This window comes from Drosophila innubila (genome assembly GCF_004354385.1).
Source record: "Drosophila innubila isolate TH190305 chromosome 3R unlocalized genomic scaffold, UK_Dinn_1.0 2_E_3R, whole genome shotgun sequence".
Classification (NCBI taxonomy): Eukaryota; Metazoa; Arthropoda; class Insecta; order Diptera; family Drosophilidae; genus Drosophila; species Drosophila innubila.
In genome coordinates, this window is record NW_022995380.1 from 27,432,977 (window position 1) to 27,457,012 (window position 24,036).

Here is a 24,036-nt window from a genome sequence, read left to right on the forward strand (position 1 = left end):
TATATTCCGCACAATGGGCAAAAATCGATAGATGAGACAATGTCCGTGATTTTGGCACACAAAGAACTTTCATTTCAACAATAATTACAAAAAGTCTAAATACAGCACCACACAATTCTAAAAGAGGTCAATGCTTCTTGTACCTATGCTAATCTGGTAAACTTTCACATTTTAGAGCACAAATTTTGTTTATAAAATAATCAACCAATAAGTTGAAGCCAAAATATTAGCGTACATTTTTTTTGGCATTTAGAATCTTAAGTGACTGATCATTCCATAAAAAATCAACAGACTTAATATTTAATTAAAAATAGACCAAATATTTATTATTGATTTTGCTTACATTTATTTATAGATATTATACTTTATTGTTTCGTTAATCGATTTGCTACAAAAAACTTTTGTGCCTCGGGGCCCACAAATTGAAATGTAAATAAATAAATGTATCTCTTATAGAACCCTTTCGCACTTTTCCTCTGCCCCTGGTACTTACTTCAAGTGCCCGACTTCCGAAACACACCCACGGCAAAGTTATGGCAAACTCTTGCAATTAAACTGTCAGACTTATGAATTCATTAAATATTTAAATTGTAGCTTTTGAATAATTAAAATACCATTTATACATATATTTTTGTATACATATATATAGCTAAAAATACTCGTGCAACCTCAAGCTATAAATCTGCGATTAATTAAAAGACTCTTGCAACCCAGACGGCTACCAGGGCGTATACGTATACGTATACGTAATACGCAATATAACTTAATTACAAAAACATAACCGAAATCCAATTGAAAATCGCTTCTGTTGCTGTCTGTTTTAGGTTCTAACTTTTCCCTTCTATTCTCACTCTCTCTCTCTCTCTCTTGTTGCTGATATTCCTTTATTTCATTCCATTCAACTATTGTCTGCCGTTAAAAAAGTTGAAAATTTATGCAAATCACAGCGCTTAAGGTGTAGCGACCCATGTACGATGGAGAGAGCTTTGCTTTTGTTGTCATTGTGCACGATGAATGTTTTGTTATAGATATTCTCATTTCGCATGCCACTTACTCACCTGGATCATCGTCGTCATCCCAATCGATTTGACCGGAAGTAATATTGATGTGCGCTGCGAGTACGAGCAATGTGAATAACGCCAAATACGCTGTCCTGGCACCGGATTTGTAACCATAGGAAGTTGTTACGTGCATTGTGGAAGTCCTTGCTGTGCCGGAAGTGCGCGAACTCCTTTCAGTTCTAGTCCTAGTTGCATCGCCAACTGGCGCAGCCTTCAAATTCAGCAAATCCATTGTGTTAAACATTAGAATATAGTATAGAATATATTTGCCGACTTTTAAGTCTTCGTTTAGATTCGTTATTTATCTTGTAGTACTTTAAATTAAATGCTGAAATATGCAGCACTTTACACACACACACACACACACACACACAAATGCACACAATTATTCACTGGGAGTGAGCTCAGAGTTTGGACGAGTTCTGGCTGTTGCAGCCGTTGCCCATTTTGGCCCAAAACATCTCGCTAACACTAATGAAGCAAAATGAACAAATATTTCTTGGAATTCTCTGTAATGCCGTCTTTCTTCTAGCTTCGTGTTGCCCCAGTTTTGCCGTCTCCTTTCTCCTTTCCACTTTCCACTTTCTCCTCAAGCTCGTTTCAATGCGCGGCTTTTTGCTCTGCTCGCACAAACAGCTAATTAAGTTGTTTCATGTACAGTTTTTGCCTTGAGCATAACTTTTATGCAGTTGCTGCTGACGCCGCAGCAGATTGAGGTGTGTGCTGTGTGCAAATTGTTGCATTGTTCAGTTTCCGTTGCTTTCTTTTCTGCCACTCTACGCGCTTGCACATAATCCTTCAACAAGCTGGAAAAGAGCAAAGAATTAGAGAGAGAGACACAGAATTAAGAGTTAATTATGAATTGTTTTTATGAAATGATAAAAAGCTTAAACTAATACTACAAAGTAGTGCAATTTCATGTCCATAAGAGCACTAATAATTCAATTAGTTCTGAGTAACGATAGTAACATATACAAAATTTAAATGGAAATTCTACTAAAGACTCTTGTTAAAATGGATTAGTTTGTTATTATTTATTTATTTATTTGTGCTTGACTAAATGCAGTCGGCAAAGAAAAAATTACTAAGAATAAAAATAATATTAAGAATTTAAATTTAAAATTAATATTAAATACAAATTATAAACTGAAAAGAAAGAAATTAAAAATAAAATTAAAATACGCGAATTCATAAGGTAGCGAATTTAAGCTATATTATAATAAGTCTGTCAAAGAACACCGTTAAGCATTTGGTAATGAAAGTGATATTAATTTCACTTTTACAAGTAAGCACGCTTTCTTCCACATACTCCAACACCAATTTAAATAGCCTTTCAAGGCGTTTGCAGAAAAAGTGTTGCCTACTTTTTTGGGCAAGCTACGCCATGTGAACGCCCTATCGCCCACAATCCGCAGCGACTAATTTGCCATAGTTTGGCTGCTCCCTGACGTTGCCAGCCTTATTATGCGCACTTCAAACTTTAGACAACGCGGCAGTAGCAACAACAACAACAACAACAACTTCGGGAACAACAACAAGAACAACCGAAAACAGCTCGGATTTCGCCATAGTGTTGTTCATTTTGGCAAACGCCTCACGAACGGCTGTCGGCCTTTTCCCCGCCTGCTCTGCAATGCCCTCCCTGCTCTTCCCTGCTTCTCTCTGCTCCTCCCCCTGTGGCTCTGTGCCTCTGCCTTTGCCTTTGCCTGCAGCCAGTCTGATTTTTAATGCAGGCAGCCACTCACTCAAATTTTCGAGTGCGCCAATGCCGCTGCAGCAAATGCTGTATAGTTTTCGTTTAATTTGATGCACTTGTAGTTGTTGGCATTGCTGTTGTTGTTGTTGCTGTTGCCGCGGGCGAAACTGTGTCGCTAAAGTTTTTGTCGGGTGGATAGTCTGAAAGCAAAAGCAAACAGAATAACAAAAAAAAAAAAAAAAAAAAAAAACCGAAAATATAAAAAAGGTTGTCTGCCGAAATCAGCGCCACTTTAGCCACAGACATTAAGCGTTGCATGCAAAATTACCAGCGAGTGGTTTGTATTTCCACTCTGATTGTTGTTTAACATGGTTATATTGTCCTTGCAACTGAATCCTGTTCGGCAGTTATTCTAGTTGTACTTGTAACAGTGCAAGCATGTGGCTCTTGTTGTTGCTGTTGCTGTTGCTGCCGCTTTGCCTGTGGCTGTTGCTGTTGGATGTTGCTGTTGCTGTTGCTTCTACTCTGCCTGTGGCTGTGGCTCTGCATCATGTCATGCTCTAGTTGCAAAACTTTTGCTGTTTTACTTTTGCATGTTTTTTTTTTTTTTTTTTTTGGTTCTTCTATTTTTTGTGAATTTTTTTATCGCTTTATTTTATATGCATATGGGACAAGTGGCATAAAAAAGTGCAACAAGCAGCTAACTATACATAAATTTGTTTTATGCACAACATAAACTTTTGACCATTTGTTGCCCAAAAAAACTAAAAAATGTAAAAAAAAAAATAAAAAATAAAACCAAGCCAAACGTTGTAAACATGTTCCCTTTGTTGTTCACCTGCTGAACAACTAATTTGTGCTTAGACAAAGCCAACCGAACTGAACAAAGTTTTGGCAGCTTAACACTCAGTAGCATCTAGTTTGTAGCATGTAACTAGTTACCGGTTACTTCATCAACATTTCACGCTCGACTTGGCCAAGTGGACCGGCTAGAAGAAACAGGTAACAGGTAACTGCTATCGCAGGCACGCAGTAAAAATGTATGCCATAGCATACCATACCATACCGTACCATACCATACCATACCATACCATACCAGTTTGGGAAGCTGTTTTGTCCACCTGGCCAAAATAAACTCTACTCAGCTGTTGAAAATCAACTGGCGACCCAAAAGCTGAAGCTTTTACCGTAGGTACACGTGGTCCAACAAAGTTTGCAATCAACTTTTTCTTTTTCCTATCCACCCACCGCAAATACTTAGGCACATATGGAGAGTGCATGGGGATGTGTGTGTGTGTGTGTGTTTGTGTGTGTGTGTTTCCATGGCCCTTTTAAGCATTTAATGGTTAGTTTACCTTGTTTGAGGGAATCTCTGCAGTAAAGCATCGATAAAATGAATCCGAATTCATTCATTCTTATAATCTAAATCTATTGCTGAACAAGGCACACAAATATGCTTTTAGGTAATTGTAAAGCTTGCTACTTTAATTAAGTCTCAGTAATCAGTTAAATAGATCAGTTTTCACTGCATATGTGAAAGTGCAAGTTTGCTGTCTAGTCTTTCTTGCGGCCACAATTGTTGGCCATTTGCTGTTTGCTTTTATTTCAATGTGAACTCAAATGTATGTGTGTTTGTGTGTGTGTACACTGTTACAAAAAAATGTTCTAAAATCTAAATTTCAAAAATAAATGTCACAAAACTAAGAAGTTTGGTCAAAAAATGAGTTGAAAACTTAAATTTCATAGATTAAGAAAACACATAATGGTTTTTCGAACATTTTAAATAAGAAAAAGTTTTTGTTTTAAGAATAAATGTTTTTAAAATAAAATAGAAAAAGAAACAAAAATTAAAAATGATTTTATTTATAAACTTTTTTTTTTATTTTCCATACATACCCCTTGACATTTTTTCAAAAACTTTGATCTCTCATAACTTCATCAAAAACTAACAGATTTTTAAACGGAATGTCATTTAGGTCATGATTTGGCCTCTTAATTTATTCTGCATTTAAATTTTTTTTATCTAGAAAAGTTAATATTTTTTCAACCATCAAGCCATCTTTCATTCAATTTTCCATACATACCCCTTGACATTTTTTCAAAAACTTTGATCTCTCATAACTTCATCAAAAATAAACCGATTTTCAAACGGAATGTCATTTTGATCATGATTTGGCCCCTTTATTAAGTCTGCATTTAAATTTGTATCATCTAAAAAATTTGATATTTTTTCGATACTTAGCCATCTATCATCCAATTTTCCATACATACCCCTTGACATTTTCTCAATAACTTTGATCTCTCATAACTTACTCAAAAATTAACCGATTTTCAAGCGGAATGTCATTTTGATCATGATTTCGCCTCTAAATCAAATCTGCATTTAAATTTGTATTATCTAAAAAATTTAATATTTTTTCGATACTAAGCCATCCATCATCCAATTTTCCATACATACCCCTTGACATTTTTTCAAAAACTTTGATCTCTCATAACTTCATCAAAAATTAACCGATTTTCAAACGGAATGTCATTTTGATCATGATTTGGCCTCTTTATTGATTCTACATTTAAATGTTTGTAAATTTTTTTCTCTTATGAAAAAACTATTTAAAAAACATTTTATTCTGTCCTAAACTTAGTAATTTTGTAAATGTTATTTTAATTTGTTATGAGCGGGACTCGAGCCGGTAGCTACTGCTTCACAGCTGAGGCGGTTTTTCCAACCATAAAAAAATAGTACATATTTATACTTTCCTAATAATTTAAGATTTTTATTCTTAATTTTTTCGATTAATATTCTAAGTATAAGTAAAGATGTATGTTCTTGATTTTAAAAGTTGGTCTTTTTTCCAGTGTACGAGTCTGTTAGCCATCAGACGACATAGCCCAGTTACCATTCGAGCGTTCAAACAAGTTAAAGTGTTTTGCCACGCACTCCAATAAAAACATCTGCACGCACACAATCATCCGGCCAGGAAAATACCAAGTTGAACCATTTGAAAGCTGCCACGTTGTGCTGTGCCAGTTTCGTGACTAGCAACTCTTGTGTTACGCATACGCCGTGTGGGCCGCCTGATGGCAATGGCAGCACGGATTGCCAAAGAGGCCAGTAGGAGTGAAGCATGCTCTTGGACATATATTATGTTTACCTAGCATTCAATTTGGCTGGCAACCTGTTTACCAACATTTGCATCAATGTTTGCCGCTTTTCTCTTAAGTAGTCAATGTGTGGCATATGTTCAAGTATTTAATTGCTGAATGCCAAGTGGCACTGTCATCACACGATGCCAAGTTCAATAATATGCCAAAGCAGTTGAAACGCAGCTTCTGTTTACTTATTAAGTAATTAGCTACACTCGACTGAACGCTGTGGATTTTAATAACTCGTAATTGAATTAATTCAATGATAATTAAAAATCAATAACACATCAGCGATTCTCAAAGCGGACTGCAACAATTAAATGCGAGTGTGTGTGTGAGTGTGAGTGCTTTAAGAATTGCTTTTCCTTTTATAAATCGAGCCCAACCACACCTTAAAAATAACTCAAACGCCTTGAAGAGGATTACACAGTGTCAAAGTGAAATATGCCAACCTAACTTAAAATTTCACATTAACATAGCATTTGAATTACCTTTTTTTCCCACCCCCAAGCAACTCAGTCCTGTCGCTAAAGTGTCAATGCTATAGACTTCGTCAGGTAATTGCCAAATCTTCTTGTTGCTTTTACAATTGCCCTTGTGCAGGACAATTTGCAAATGTGTGCGACTGTATTCAAGTATCGCATTTAGTTGCACAGACCCAAGGGAAAGCACCGTAGAGAGAGAGAGAAAGAGAGAGAGAAAGAAAGAGACAAGTTTCAGTAGCAAATTGGCGGTGACATTGATGGGGTAATGCTGTGGGGAGGACATTCTGAGAAGGGGCGTGTAGGCAGACAGCAGCCACATCAGCACAGCTTCAGCTACAAAGTACACAAAAAGTTTTCTAATTATTTTGTCATTAAACGCACACAGGCATACACATACATATAGATACATACATACATATACAGCTGCCTTGTTTACAAGCATACACATGTTTGTCGAGCTATAAAAAAGGGTTACGTATCCGAGCCAAACCCAAGCACACACACACACATACACACACACACAAGAACTCCTTGGCCTCAACGAGCAGCAGACACGAAGCAACTTTTTGTCCTAATTGTTTCATTTCATGAAATGAAGGTAAGATATTTTGGCAGCTGTGCGTATATTGCCCTAGGTTGTTGTACGCACAAAGATGTACACACAAGCACACACACACACACACACAAACACACAAGCACACACACACACACACAGTTGCTGCATTAAATAAGACATCTACGCGCTGCACATAAAGCGATTAACACGGCGAATATTTGGTCGAGGAGTCAAGGAGGGAGATTGGAGAAGGGGTTTGGTGGAGGTTTGGGGGTACACACTTTAACTGCCGCGACAACAGCGGCTGCTTGTGTGCCTCCTCATCTTGTTAAACAACAATTTGTTGAATTAATATCACATCCACCCACGCACATCTAACATGGAATGGAGCATACTTCAGAATTTTGCTCACTTTGACGCCGAGTCAAATACTTACGAGTGTATATGAGTAGATTCATGCACACACATATCAAGCACTCACACTCGGTTTATATGTATATGTCTGCTATAATTTTGACATTGCTTTTGCCTTTGCACTCTCTCAATTGCTGCTTGGAACGAAATTAATGATGCTACATTACAAAAAGTTTTTATTACAGATTACTAAAACCAAGAAAAACATCTTGGCATAACAACGAATTATGAAACTTTTTCACGGTTATATTCCAAAACGTAATTGCAACATATACCTACACTAAATTGTGTAAATTACTAAGTTCTTTGTTTGACATATGGCAATTTTCTATCAAGTTCACTTTAAACATATCATTTCGTTAGTAGTTTCAATTAATTTGAAGCAAATTATCAAACTGTTAAAAACAGCAACCAATGTGAAACCACTTTATCCACAGTTATTAAAACCTAACTATCGACAACGAAATGCTCTGATTTAAAGGCTTAAATGTACTCAGTGCAAGCTTAAAGCTTAAATATATATACAGAAATATGTTTGACTGTGTGTGTGTGTGTGTGTGGTTGGTGTTTTGTGGGTGTCTATGGAAGACTCACACATGCACACAAAGGCAGAAAACGCAATCCACTAAATTGCGCGTTTGTAAGTGAAAAAGCTGTGCAATTACTCAGGAGAGCAACTTTCTGATTCAACTGCAACAACTGCTGTCAAAATGTCATAAATTGAGTGGTGGCTCCGCTGCTACAACAACAAAAAGAAACAACAATGGAACAGTTGAAACAGCGGCAATCCGACGCGGACTTACCCTAATGTGAACATTTACTATGCGTATATTCGAGTAGTTTTTAATGATTAAACAAGTTATCGACTACAGTCGGGCACGCTCGACACTAGGATACCCTGTGCCCAGGTACTCTGTACTGAATTTTGATTTTCGACCGATTGTTCCTATGAAAGCTATATGATATAGGAAACCAATCTGAACCAAATTTGGCCATATTGCATATTTTATCAGTTTGGTTAAGACATCACAAAAAACTTAAAATTTTTTCATACTAAAACTTGACTGTCGACCGACCGTCTCTATGGCAGCTGTATGATATAGTGGTCCGATTCGAACCAAATTTGGTCAGGATGTATAATACCAGCCCAGATATATATCGTGTCAGATTGGTCGAGATATCTCCAAAAAGGAGAAGTTTCTCATACTAAGACTTCATTTTTGATCTATCGTTCCTATGGCAGCTATTTTATATAGAGGTCCGATCCAAAAAAAGAACCAAACTTGACCTGCGTACGGTATCCAGTAACCTACATACCAAGTTTGAAGTCTCTAGCTCTTATGGTCTCTAAGATCGACGCGTTCAAACAGACGGACAGACGGACGGACGGACGGACAGACGGACGGACAGACGGACATGGCTCAATCGAATCGGCTGCTGATCCTAATGAAAATCCAGTGGGATTTGCCAGACAGGTTTAATGGACAGAACTACCTCTTGGAGAGAGTATACAAACTCAAAATTTAGAAATGGAGCTAAACCAAAACCATTATGCTACAAGAAAACAATCAAATTGCATACTTTTGCCTCTCTTTCTCTAACTGAAACTCACACACACACACACACACACACACACACACAGAGCCTGTCCCTCACAGACCGACACACAAACAGACAATTAAAAAGCCCCTGAGTACGCCAACTGTTTGACTGCATTTGCTTCACTCTCAAATCTCTGGGGTTGGGCCATGATTTTAGTTTCGTTGCCTCCCATCGGCAAAGGATGAGACCGAAGTCTGTTCGTTGGTCAGACGAAGGCGGAGGTAATGTAAAAGCTGCATGAAATTATTGCTAGTATTCAGTGTAGTTATTTTTGAGCTCGTCGGCTGCTGCGTCTTCCTCTTCCTTGTCTCATGCTTCTGCTGCCAACTGCTTTACGTTATACAAATAATTTTCATGGCAGAGAAGAGCAGAGAGGTTGGAGAGCGGGGAATCGGTGAAGAACAATAGCAACAGCAATATATCGAAACATTTGCCATCGCTTTCAAGTGGTTCGCTCGGATTCGCAACGCCAGAAACTTTACTCAATTAAGTTGCCTCCTCATATATATACCTTGGCAGTTGCTCGCAGTTATTGTCCTAGCCATGCCTTCGATTCACGTCAACTACTTTGGTAGACTTTCTCAACGAGTTGAGCTCACCTCTCAGCTATGAAATCAACGACTTTAGTGCAAACTTTCAACAATTTGCGTTTTGGCCACGGCCTGGCACGGCACACCAGCAAATCGAAAGCAAAAACTTTTTGACTAAATGCCAGGTGAGTTGCAGGTGAGCTGCTCTAGCCTCAAGCCCGATAGTACGTTAGTACGATAGCACGTTAGCACGATAGCAGCACGACCACAGAGCACGGCATTCGGCAAAGTTTACCATTGCTGCTGCTGCACAAATACCCAACGGGCTGCTTGATAAAAGTGAGGGCTCGTTTGCCACATGCCTTAGGGACTTTTGGGGCAGACGCCGGCGCAGCGTTTACATCTACATTAGCGACGCCAACGCCAACGCCAACGCTGACGCTGACGCTGACATCTACATCAACATTGATATAAAAGTATTATACATATATGTACACTTATAAATGGGTGTGTGTACACTGATAAAAAAAATGAATGCGTCGAGAACATAAAATTCTTAAAGTAAGAAAAAACATTTTGGTCTTAAGAACATTTCAACTAAGACCAAGTTATTATTTTAAGAATAAATGTCCTTAAAATTTAAGTTAAAAAAAAAATATATTAAAAATTATTTCTTAACGTATAGTTTTGTATTCTTGTCAGGGAATAACACCGTAACCGGTATCGGAACCTTTAACCGACATATACCTTTTCATTTTTAATACCGGAAACCGTAACCGAAATTAATTCTCTTTAAAAAACCGAAAACCGAAACGCTCTTACCGGTACGGTTGTGGTAAAGATGCTAAATCAAAGAGTTGACAAACTTCCAGCTATCATAACTTGATCAAATCAGACCCGATTTTCAAGCGGAATGTCATTTTGATCATGATTCGGTCTCTTTATACATACTGCATTTAAATTAAATCATGTCAAATTGAAAAAAATTTTTTGACTTGTTGAGTTGTTATGTCACGGTCTGACCAACTTCAAACTTTCATAACTTTGTCAAAGCCCAACCGATTTTCAAGCGGAATGTCATTTTGATCATGTTTTGGCCTCTTATTTATTCTGCATTTAAGTTTTGTTCATTTAAAATATTTAATTATTTCAACCAAAACTTGATTTCGATGGTAAGGGTCCCCCCTTTGAAATTTTGAAAATTCAAAATTTTAAATCTCAAGTTTTCACTTTTAATCACCTCTTTATATTGTAATTAGTATAAAACAATACTTTAAATTTGATTCTGAGACCTTTCATTTTCATGTAAAAAATCATGTGAAAATTAAGAAATATTTTGACTTGTAAAGTTATTAGGTCAGAGGCTTGAGCAACTTCGAACTGTCAAAACTTTGCCAAAATACAACCGATTTTCAAGTGGAATGTCATTCTGATCACGCTTTGGTGTCTAAATTGTGTCTGCATTCAAATTTTATTAAATTTTTTTAAAAAATTTTACTAAAAAACGGCACTTTATTATTAACTATAATTCTTGTATTAAGGACATCTATTTTTGAGATTAAAATTCTTAGTAATATTAATATGAAATTTAAATGGTCTTATTTTAAGAACAAAATATTTAATATGAATGTTCTTGATTTAAAAGTTGATATTTTTTTTTCAGTGTATGTATGTTGAAATATATAAGGTTCTGGATGTGGCTGAAGCACGCATCGAAACGTTGAACTTTGATGAGCTGTTGTAATAATATAACGTCCGAATGTCGTCTGGAGTTATGGTAAATCAACGCTGTCAGGTCCCAACTTACTAGCCAACAATGTGTGAGTGTGTGTGTGTGTGTGTGTGTATGGGTGAGTGTGTAATATTGTGCAAACAGTTGGGGCCAAAAGTTGCAAAGTTTTCGACAGGCGCCTTCACCTGCACTCGAAGGTGGTAACTAAATTATTTTGAATTGTGGCGCAAGGATCCGCAATAAAGTTGACTTTATATAATTTCAGTGCTAAAAAGTTAAAGCGCCAATTTCGTAGAATCTGAGCATCAATAAACTTTAAATTTTAATTAGTAGCAGGATATTCTCCGCCCGTCAAAAGCAAAGTCTTTTACTTAAAAGTACTTTCTTAATTTCCAATTTTACTCCTTCTTGATTCAACATCAACATTTTGCATTCAAGCAGGCAGAGTTTAATTCAAATAATAACAATTCAAATAGTTGCAAAAGTTTGATTTGCCACTCGAACCACAGACAGAAGAAGCCTAGAATACTGTTTGCAGGGCTGCTTTCTGTTGAATTTTCACTCAATTTGATTGATTTGTTGACAAAGCGAGTCAGACAAAGAGTAACAAGTTAATTGGGCACTTTTTGACACTTACCAAATTGCTTTTGAGTCAAGCAAATGGCCTATACAGTGGCAGCCAAACAAATGATATAGTGTTTTATACTCATAAACAATGCAAGACTGATTATCACAACGACATGTGTTAAATGTTTTTTCAAAGGCGCTGAGGAATTGAATTGATCAGTAGACAGGCGCCTAAAAATAAGTCACGAATATGGGAGAAGGACATTTAAAGGTATTTATTTGCTTATCGAAAGCTATAGATCAACACAATTGAGTTATTACTGACAACTGAATGCGGTCTATCGTCATTATCAACATCATAATTATCATCATTCACAATGGCTGTTGGCACTTTAAGCATGAAAATCACAATCAAACAATGGCTACGATGTGGGCTACCATTGCGTGCTGTCAGCTCATTGTAAATAAGAATGCCGCTTGGGGGTTGCTAAAGTGCAGGGGATGAAAGTGTAGCAGGGGAAAGCAAGAGGAATGGAGGATTCAGTTTCGCCAAATACATATACATTAAGAATAAATGTTCAGCCAGGCAATAGATACGATGCCAATGCAAAAGCAACTGATTAGGACACACTTGAATTGTTGCTTTGTTATGAGTCGCCTTTTAGACCCGGAACTAATGGCCATTGTTAATAGTCAACGATGCGGTCAACCAGTTGGTTACAATTTATAATTTCTGCTGCTTGAGTTGTAATAAAAATTTCTCAAATGCGCGATTTTGATTTGTATCAAATGAAATGCTAAAATGAACTCAAATGACGTGCAACACCTTTTTTTAGTAAAAAGGGTTTTAAATTCAACAACAATGATAACTGTTTCGACTGCCTTGTGGCTTCTTCCTCTTGCTCGTCCTGCTGCCTGTCAGTCGTTTGTTTACATTTTATTGTTATTGTTGTCGTTGATGGTATTAATAAATTATCTCTATCAAGATTCACGCTGGCCGAGCTTTTCAACAATTTAGTGGTAGATTTGTTGGCGGGTCCTTGGGCAGAGCTATTTGTCTATTGACTGGCGCACATTATTTTCCAACTGGTTAAATTTATTTACAAGCATAATGCATGTTAACGAGCGCTATTTTATTTATATTATTCCACATTAAGATCATTAAAATGGGTAAAATTGAATGCATAATAATTTATTGACAACGTTCCGACTCGTATAATAACATCTTCTGTTTAATCGTATTAAAATCAATTTTATTACAGTTAAGTAAGTTGTAGTTTCATTTCTGTTTAGTCTGTCCTTGGACTGATTTTCTAATTTGCTTAAAAGTGCACCAAAACTAATGCTATAAACCATTTAATAGTGCACATTGAATTATTAAATCAGAGCTGTCCTTTTTCACAGCAGCATCCAAAGCCGCATCAACGTCAGTTTAGCTAATGCAGTCATTTTATGCAAAAAGGACCCTGCATTGGACGGCATTGTAGGATCTGCCACAGCCGGGCGCTAATAGTTTTTAAGTATAATGCAATAAAGATGAAAGTCCAAATCATGCTTCATCAACATCAACGTCAACAATATAATCAACCAACTGCATAGAAGGACCAGGAGGCAGCAGGATTCTGGGCGAGCCTGGAGCAGCTCTGCTCGTCCGACCGTCAAGGGCTGTTGCGTAGCCGATGCTGCCTGCCAGGGTTGCCGCGTCTGCTGACAATTCAATGTCCTGCTCAATTTGTCTACACGCAAATGCGCACTGACGCCCCGTTCCGCCCAAAAGTGGGTGTTGCAACTGTTGTTGTTGTCCTGTAAGCGGGATATGGCTATGATGTAGACAGAAGGGAGGGCTAAGAGTGCAGTTGTTAGGCTGCCTGGTCGGCATCAGCTTAGTCACTCAAGTGCACAGCAATGACAGACAGACGGACAGACAGACAGACAGACGGACAGACGGACAGACAGACGCTTTGTCTGCTGCCTCTGCCTCTGTTGTTGTCCAGTGTAAAAAGCGCATCTGGCGGCGTTTGCTATCAAGCTATATTCCAGACCAGTGCAGTTGCCTGCCGGGCTGCCAGGCTGCCAGGCTGCCAGGCTGCCAGGCTGCCATACTGCCGGTGTCATCGTCCATGCTGACAAACAAAAGCGACGACAACGAGCTCAAGGGAAGTGACTGCTGTGACTGACCCGGAAACATTAAAGGGATGCCCCCGTTGCTTTGTGCTCGACATTTGTCTGGTTGCTCAGCTAAACTAAATGCCCTCAGACGACTGTCGGCTGTCGTACATACGAGTCTACACATTCGTAATATGTAAATCAGCATAAATATTAATAGTTCAAAATTAATCAAAAGCATAAAAACACAAATAAAACGAGAGCTAGTTAATTAGTTTTTGCCACGCACACACACACACACACACACACACACACATTCACACATAAATAAGCTACAGTTATACCATAACATTGCCTGACAGCTGCCATGCAACAATTTGGCCATTTGGCTCTGCAATTTTGTAGTGGCCATTACTAAAATATTAACAAACTCAATTAAAGCGAGCACTAATTTTGCCAACTTACACACACACATACACACACACACATACAAACGCACACATATGAGCATTTTTAACATGTCCATGCAGTTTGGCCCACTTGACATGTGTCTTTACTGCCCAATTTATTGCCTCAAATAAATTAACAAAATTAAATTTAAATTCTGCACAAATGACCGCAAGTAGAATTCGTATGTACGCATGTATATATGGTATGTGCGTATATATATGTTAAAATTAAATTAAATTATTAGTTACCAGCTTGTGGCAAGACTGTTATAATAAACCAAAAGCCGTTGCTTGGACTCAAATTTGATTTGGCCAAGCAAATGTTTGCCTCGCAAATGCATATTTAAATATCCAGTGTATGGCCAAGTTAGCCAGCTAGCGGACTTAAGATGCCTCAGTCTTGTTGACTCTGATAATCCCTCGAGTTTGTTGACAATGTGGCTCACTGGCTGCGACATTTGGCCTCAAAAATATTGCGCATACGCCCCATGGCAAGCAGCACTTGCCAAGATGGCAGTAAAAAAATGCAGCTCTTTCTCTCTCTCTCTCTCTCTAGTCTTTTCCTCTTGCATGCGAGTATTGAGACAACCACACAAAAAAAAAGTAGCAACCAAGTTGTGGCCTGGCTGACAAGATGCACCGCAAAGAGGCAGCACTTAATAATTACTTGAGCATTTTCATGTAGTCATAAGAAGACGAAGAGTGTTTGCGTCTGCTTTCTTGCCCCGGCTGAGAGTCTGTGCTGCAAACATGTGTTTACTTCAGTGTTAAGAAAGAGCAAAAAAAAAAAGCACATACAAAATGTCCTTGTCGATTTTATGTAGTTTTAAGCTAAGGCAGCTTCTGGTCAATATAAGTAAAATTAATTTTATTTCAGCACTAAATTACTAAGTTGCATACTGAAATTCCTTTAAATATGGGAATTTAATATTACCAAGTTGCTGATGTTGAATAATTAGCATAAATATGTCGCTTAGGATTTATATATATAATGCTATTTTGGCTTACGCCCCACATATTGCCGTGGGCACAATGCTTTTAGCTCTCGACTTATTTATATTAAGTTGATGGGTTTTTTTTTTTTGTACTTTTTTACATGTGTGTTATGTGGAATGTGAAAAAATAAAATGGGGCTGCTTTTTTGCTACTTCGAGGGCAGAAGTTGCCTTGTGTTGTGTGATGTGATGCGTTGTGTTGTATAGTGTTTGGTTGTGTTCTGTTGTGTTCTGTTGTGTGTGTGTGTGTGTGGCTGCTCTGACTGTAGACACACAATTTTCTGTTCTATTTAGTTTGGTTTGTTGCCGTTGAATAAAACATTTTCACGGCTTGTGGGCTGGCAGCGACCCGCGAGCAACCTTCATATCAAATGTGTCTTGTACACGTATACACAACGCCCAAGCAACGCTACGTATACTTGATGTGTTTTTAAAGTGTGTGTTTATGTGATGCACAATGGCCGCCAACGACAATACATACATGTTACGTATGTGTATGTATGATGTATGCATATATGTATGTGTGCACGCCTTTTGTTTGCAACCGAAATGTGATGAATGTGTGTGTGTGTGTGTGTGTGTAGTAAAAACCCTTTTCATTGCTGTTTACAGATCATTGACGTTGATTGTTTAAATGAAATGTTTGCTGTGCATTATTTGCTTTTACTTTTATTTGCGCGGTAAATTTGAGGCCAACTCAGGTGTATCTCATGTAAACCCATCACACAATTTGTGGCAACATAAAATGCTGAGAATAAGCTAAATATAAACACACAAGTCAAAGCTGTATGTTTGTATGTGTGAGTGTGAGGACTAGTTAAAGTGATGGGCTAAAAGAACGCCCCTGAAAGTAGGCAATGTTTTATTGATAGCCATTTGCAGGGGTTGGTTCAGATCCAGAGCATGTGTCTTTCTAAATATATGAGCATAAAGCTATTAGCATTCAGTCGGCAGAAATTGTGCGCACGGAACTCATGAGTGGAAGTATTCTAAACATCCTTCAACTAAGCACCTTGTCCAGTTTCATGACCGAAACAAAAGTTTCCTGTTTGCGCCTCTTACGCTCTTTGTTATTAGCGCTTCAAATTATAATTCTTTTGGTATGTTTTACATTTTTTTCTTTTGGTTTCTTATTTTTCTTATTGTTGCTGTGTAATTATGTGAGCCTTCACAGCTGAATACAAAAGTTTAATTGCTTTTTCGTATTTCAACACAAAGGCGTGCAATTAGCCGAGCAACAAAAGGAACCTGGAAAGCCATTGAAATGGTTTCTGACCAGACCAGACCAGACAAGGTTCGAGGCATTTAATAATTTATTGGACAGAGAGAATCAACATTGCATCGTTTACCAGCTGCAAGTGAAGTAATTTACAATTTTGTTGCAGTACATTTCCTGTTGTCAAAGCCAACAACAACTACTAGTACTATACTTAATTTCCATATATTCGCATACTTGTTTTTAATTCGGTTTTGCATCTCATTCTTTACAATAGTTCAAATATTTCTTTATATGTTTGTTGCCGTGTTCTCTGCACATTGTTTTATTTTTTTCTTTGTTTGTTTTTCTTGTGTTTTTCTTCCTTTAAAACGCCCACATGAACAATGAGAGGCAAGCATAAACAAAAGAATTCATTATTTTACTGTTGTGTATTTAAATTTGATACAACACACGCTATTTTCACACACAACACACACACACACACACTATATACACATGAGGCACTTGCAGTTGATTTTAGTCGCACTTTTTGTGCGTTTTTTTTGAGTTTTGCATAAATTTTCGTTCTATTTCATTTTGTTTACTTTGACCTGGTTTTTCGTTGGGTTTTACGGCCCAGTTTATTCATTTTCATTTTCATTTTCGCCTTTCTGTCTTTTTTCTTTTGTGCGAGTATTTTTTGGTTCTCATTAAAATAGGTAAACAAAATCGCATAAAATGTGCTGATAGACAACAGATAACCGTTAAAACTTTGAGCAAACTTTGAGTGTGTATTGCTAAATGAGCGAGTGTGTGTGTTTGGGTGTGTGTGTGTGTGTAGGTGTGTGCGTGTGCGCTCTTGTGTTTGTATTTGTGTTAGAAAAGTCCATAGATCGTTATTTCGGGGCAGTTTGGTTAGGCAAATTAAGTGTAATGTTGATGAGAGAAAACCTGCTAAAACGTTTTCAACGGACTTAGTGAGTGTTAAAAGCAGCTATTAAAATCTTAGGGAATGGAAAAAGGTTATGCTCCGCAGCAATTTTAAAATGTTAAGTGGCCAGTTGAGTAAGTGATTAAATCGAAGTAAAAACAACCGAGTTAAGTTATCGTTTTTTTATTCTTACAATAATATTTATAGCATATTCTTAAATTTATTAAATGAGTCGCTTAGAATCTCATATCATGTTTTATATCACAAGTTTCAAGAGGAATTTTATGTGCATCACGTTTTTTCTTGGCTTGAAATTTGCATAGACTGGGATTCGAATTGCACCTAAATCAGTCTTAAAGCCATAACATTTCATGACTTTTCTTTCTCTCTTTTGTTTCATTCGTGTTTCTGTTGTTGTTGTTGTGTGCAGCACTTGGCAATGCAACAATTCTAGGTCAACACAAATCAGCATAAGCTACAACTACATATCGGGCAATAACATTTTTATGTGTTAAAGCTCTGTGACAAAAGGCCAAAATACAAGCGCCAAATCTAAGGAAAAAAACCTAGAAAAATACAGTGAAAGGAAAAATAAAAGTACAAAAATGTTGCTGCAGCTTGGCATAGATGAAAGTTTGCCGTTTCTTTCTCCAGTGGCTGTAATAAATTTGGACAACTGTAAGCAAGCAACAAATGGGAATAAGCAAAACAAACGGTCACTGCAACAGTTCAACACAAAGTCATGGGCGTTAGTCTGGGCATGGTCATGGGAATTGTTTATAAAACCAAGTTCTTTACGACCAAGAAATAGAAAGTAGTTAAAATGCCAAGCCATGGATCAATTCTGATTGTTGTTGTTGTTGTTGTTGTTGTTGTTGTTGTTGTTGTTGTTAGTGGTGACAGATGTGCAGACTTGTCCCACTGTACGCATGTCTCTTGCTTCACTTGCTTTGATGATACACTGTCCAAAATTGTTTAGCTGCAGTAATATGTAAGCTGGCTATGTAGTTGGATCTACTTTGTGTCTCTGTGCAATTTGAATATGCGTACATTAGAGTGGGTCAATTTTTTTTGCAACAAAGCGGTTATGAAAAACGTTATCTACGATGAACTCCAAGAAGAATTTCCCAAGAAACCTTGGATCTTAAAACAATATAGGGCTTCCACTTTATACAGAGAAGTTGTATCATAAAAAAAAAAAAAAAATTTAAGCCACAGATAGAGGCCAAAATATGGTTAATTATAAGATAAGAATTAATTGAACTTTAAGCATAAGCACTTTTGTCAAGTTTCTTATTTATTTATTTTTATTTTTTTTTATCTTTTTACTCATCAAAAATCGCTTACTATTTGGGTTTTTAATTTTTTTTTGTTTGTTTTAGAGGTAATTTCCACCCAACAGGCAACTAGCAATAAATTAAATAGGCATAAATTCTATGTAAGAAGTGGAAGCTCGATATTGATTCAAGACCCAAAAAAAATATATTTAAAGCCACAGATAGAGGCCAAAATATGATTAATTATAAGATTAGAATTAGTTCGCGGTCCCAAAGAGTTTTTTTTAAATTGAACTTTAAACATAAGCACTTTTGTCAAGCTTCTTATCTATTTATTTATTTTTTTTTATCTCTTTACTTATCAAAAATCGCCCACTATTTGGGTTTTTTATTTTATTTTTTTGTTTAAGAGGTAAGTTCTACCTAACAGACAACTTCCAATATATGAAATAGGCATAACTTCTCCGTAAAAAGCTGAAGCTTGATATTAGATCAAGACCCATGGCTTCTTGGGCAATTCTTCTTAGAATTCATCGTAGATTACGATTTTCATAAGCGCTTTGAGCATTTCTTTTAACTCCATACAAATTGATCCACTCTAATGTACATTTAAAATTACATTTAATTCTATCTTATATCATGGCTGAGTGATTTTATTTTCATGCGTGTTCAGTGTTTTTCAGTCCTTGTTTGTGCACAGCTTCTAGTTGTTGTTGTGGCTGCTGTTGTTGTTATTGTTGTTGTTGTTGTTGTTGTCGTTGTTTTCTTGTTGTCCATTTAAATGGCAATTGTTGTGGCATCTGTTGCTATCAGCCTGACTATGACACTATTCCCACTAGTCTGTTATGGCTGTTACTTTTGATCTGGTTCTCATGTTTGCTTAGGTGCCTCTGTATTTATTCAGTTCCATGCAAAAGCAAAATACTTTGAAATGTAATTTTTAGATGCGCCTACCATCCTGCCACTTGGCACTAGAATATGCACCATCCTGAATGCTGCACTTCAGTGTGGAGTGTTACTTTTGGCAATATGGTACATATCAGCATACGCTGTGTGTGTACGTTGTGTGTATACTCTACACACACTTCAGCGCGATTTTTCAAGCCGCCTCTTAGCCTCTCAGCCGCTCAGCTTCCAGTTCATGAGTGCTGGTCCAGTTGGCTGGCAAATGCATAAATATTATAAAACGTGCAGTTGGCTAAAAAGGTGAATGCAGCTTATAGTCTGGGGTCTTCCCTGCCCCTTTCCCTCGCAATCTATGCATTGAGTGTGGCCAAAGTGCTTACCCTTTGCTCAGATAAATAAGCCAGTTGGCTTGAATACTCGTATCTGTCTACGTCTCTACATGAAGCTGAGTTTAGCTCTTGGTTTTTTGGCAAATGTTTTGACTTGTTGTAAGGAGCTCTTTATGGAAGCACCGACAGATAACTGACTTCGCCTCTTGCACATATTCCATAATATTTATCACTTGTAACATTGAAATGCTGTTGCGAATTCCAAACATACTTCGTAATATTTCACAGAACTTTTTCAATTTCGAGTTAATTTAGTTATACAATTGAAATAATCTTCTGCGTAATGAAGTAAACCGGTTGCAATGAGTGAGATATTAACAGTAATTACAGATTCGTGGAATTGATTTTAAAAGCACACATCACAGACATTTGTAACTGAAATGAGAAATACGTTATATAAAAACATTCCCACGCTCGGTTTATTGTACAGAATTGCAAAGAATTTTGCATGAAACGTTTAAATGATATAAGCCAAAGTGAGTAAACGGTCGTTATCCGGCAATTAGGGTCGGAGTTGGTATGGCCATTGAGTCTACGGCACACCCAAAAGAGCCTAGCATGTTGTTCAATTTGCAGGCACGTAAAATAATTGCCCGATAACTGAAATTGAACTCGTGCTATGAAATGTTATACATATAACCAATAAAAAAATTAATATGAAAACAATACATATTGCTGCTTTAAGCTTAAGTATCCTGCATATTATATTTCAAATATATTTAAAAACAAAAAAAAACCATTGAAAAACTTTTAATTATAAAAACTTGTACATATAAAGGAAGGTTTTTTGTTGAACTTATTTGCCATATAAGTATAATATTTGTAGGTCTGTGTTGAAATACAAGTGATTGACAATGGAAATATGATGAATAATTATTCGACTTACATGCACACTTTATTAAAAAGTGATTTAAATGCAAGCCGCTCAATAAACATTGACAATTACCTTGGGAGCCAACGTGACGAATGCTTAATACTTTCGAGCCTGTATTTACACACGTATATACATGTGCGTTAAGCTAGGATCTACCGTTACCGTGCATTGGAAAATATTTAATGAAATTGCATTTTCAGTTGCCGTTTAATCGCGATAAGGAGCTCAACAAACGAGACGAAGACCGGGAAATGACGACGGCGACAACGATGGTGAGGCGAATATAATTATTTATGAAAGTCGACAAACAATGTGTAAAAAACCTCGAGTTGAACACGCGCGTTATACTTTTAGCCAACGTTGTGGATTTACAATTTACAATTTACAATTTTAATAAAGTCATACACACGCACGGCTGCGACCGGAACAAGGACTCAGTTAACCGGTCGATCCTTGAGACCGGCTTCAAACTACAGTGCCGTCGCGTGGTCTGAAGATTACAATTGTTAAGAACAAACAACAGCAACCAACTTGCCGAGAAGCATCAATTTTTAATATCTATTTTACATTTCAATCAAGCGTTAAGATAACAGCACTCCGGTGTGCGTATATATATATAGAGAGATATGTATGCCAAATTTAATAAATAATTAATTTCTCATTTATTGTATTTGTCATATAGGATTTGGCGTTCGGTGTTTTGTAATTCGTTTGTTTCATGACGCATCGCGTACGCTAATAAAAATTAAATGGCCAACAACAAAGTGACACTCACTCTCGCACACTCGCACTGACACACACAGAGACAGTTAACTCGGTTGTGCTTTTCTTTTTTTTTTTTTTTTTTTTTTTTGTTTTGTTGTTTGTTTGCTTTGGCTTTGGCTTTGGTGCCTGGTGTTGTTCTGGGCGCGTATATCCTTGAGCACGGTGTAGCGCCACGTTCCGATACGAATACGAAACTGAGCAGCGCTGTTGGCAAAAACTGGCACGAGTCCCGAAATATCCTTGCGCTCGGCCATCGCCAGCGAGCAACGTTACAGGGATATTTTAATTCGTTCGTCCTCGTCGTAAGTGTCACGATGTACAGTGTCGTTTTCACTCAATTCCGAATGAAAGTAAAATTCATATTAGAGCTCGTGGCTCGTGGCTCGTAACTCGACATTTTGAGTTTGTTTTGGTTGCAATTGCATTGACTTGATGATGCTTGAGGCACTGAGAAGTGGGCCTATCCCAAGCACTTTTATTTTAGCTTTGTGACTTTCCTGAGCATTCGTACAGCACTCGAGTCAATGCAAACGCAAATTTAAATAACTAGTTCAAGTACTTGGCTATTTGTATTTCATAAGGCTTGACTAGAGCTTATTTACTTACTGTATTCTTTGTTAAAATCTAAGACTAGCAATTTCAATAATGAGCATAATCTTTTTCAAACTTGCCTCTTACTACACAGACTAGCTTTACCTTATAGTTTATTTTTATTTTTTTAAAGCTCTTAAGCATCTTTGAACTTAAGTAATATTGGCAAAATTGCTTTGCATCGCCTTAGGCCATAATTTCTACGAAGCTGAGTAAATTTCCCAAGAGTCGAGTGCGCTCTTTAATATCTGCTCATGCGCTTAGACAACCTTCCAGTCTAAGCTTGGGTAATATAAGAGCACTGTGGTACTTTTACTCTTTATTCAGCGCAATATAAGGTACACTTTCTAGAGGCAATTCGCATTTAATATCATTTTAAAATGAGAAAAATATTAGTATGCAAAGAATTAAAAACTTGTTGACCCCACATCAGATAGTTAGTAAAAAACTTGCTATTGCTTTTACATTTTCATGATCTTCCAGATCTGCAAATTTTATAGAGTATTTATCCATTCAATTGAAGAATTTTACTTAACTTACGCGATCATGTGTCGTGTTTGGTGGAGTACGTACAACCGACACTGCTGACTTGGGTTTAACATCTTTGATACCGCTCACAGGCTTTGGGTTTGGGCTGGTTGGACTCGGCTTTGATGAGCTCGGATTCTCCGGCATTTTAATATTTGAATTGATTTGTTTTCTTTTCAATCAAACGACAAGGTTTCAAAAATTGCTTACAAACAAATTTTTCTCGAACAACATACAAACATGTTTTGAATTTAATGTGCCGCCTACTGCGACATATATTTGACTAGACAATAACGTATAACCATATCACAATATCGTGGACAGGTAAGTATTATGTATTATGTGTACAAAGAGTCTGAGCCAATGCCCAACGGCCTTAGACCATATAGCTGAGTAGTCAGTCAGTCAGTCAGTCAGTCAGTCTGTGAGTCAAAGAGTCGGGCAGTCATTCGTCAGACTCATGACAGTTGCCAAGACGACACACACATTCATATCATACCACATATACATGCATAGGCGAGCTTATATGTATATGCATATATATAACAATACATCATAAATGTCAGCGACTGAAATTGCGCATAAAGCCATATAAATGAGTCTACTTTAAGGCGCACTATATTTATATACGTTTCGCTGGCCATAAACGCGAAAATTGTCGCACTTGCGTGAAATATGTCGACGAGCATAGCCATAGATTGCCTCGCCTTTTTGCTTTTTTTTTTTATTTTTGTTGGATTTTATAAATTAATTTGCATAAATTATGGCATATGGGGGATAACTAGAAAGCCAGGCCAAACGCTTGCTATTTATCAAGGCTACAGCGCTTCAAATTCCTGCAAATAGCACGCTCGCTGGCAATGACAATCATTCATTCAGTCAGCCAGTCAGTCAGTCAGTCATTCGTTTGCCTCAGTCCAATTGTAATTTGCATTTTTGCACGGGCATTGTTCCTGAACAATCCAAGTCCAAGTCCAAGCATCCAAATAGACATCGAAATAAAAGGAAGTAAACAACAACAACAACAACATCAACAATGTTGATTGTCTGCTAAAGAGCATAAAGTCGTAATGGAGTGAAAGCAAATAAACATAAAATCCCATCGAATTGTGGGCACACAAAAGGCGAAAAGCATTTCGCTTGCTGAATAGAAAACGCACGCGTACGCACAAATCACTTTATTTCACTTGTTTTCAATTTTCACTAGATTTTTACGTTTCTCGCTTCTTAAAAAATAAGT

The 24,036-nt window shown here is 37.2% G+C and overlaps 1 protein-coding gene and 2 long non-coding RNA genes across 3 annotated transcripts in view; all 3 read right to left on the minus strand.

Annotated features, from left to right (window-relative positions):
• LOC117789500 overlaps positions 1-1,293 on the minus strand; it is a 71,611-nt gene extending 70,318 nt beyond the window's left edge. The window contains 1 exon segment of the mRNA XM_034628531.1: positions 1,059-1,293. Coding sequence (XP_034484422.1) covers positions 1,059-1,293 — 235 coding nt within the window.
• Positions 1,294-1,647: 354 nt separating this feature from the next.
• On the minus strand, positions 1,648-21,282 carry LOC117790942. The gene is made up of 2 exons (XR_004618008.1): positions 20,985-21,282; positions 1,648-1,867 (listed from the first exon to the last, which is right to left on the minus strand). It is a non-coding gene; the product is annotated as an uncharacterized LOC117790942 (long non-coding RNA).
• A 1,269-nt stretch (positions 21,283-22,551) lies between these two features.
• LOC117791589 lies at positions 22,552-23,020 on the minus strand. The gene is made up of 2 exons (XR_004618076.1): positions 22,809-23,020; positions 22,552-22,753 (listed from the first exon to the last, which is right to left on the minus strand). It is a non-coding gene; the product is annotated as an uncharacterized LOC117791589 (long non-coding RNA).
• Positions 23,021-24,036: the final 1,016 nt, after the last annotated feature.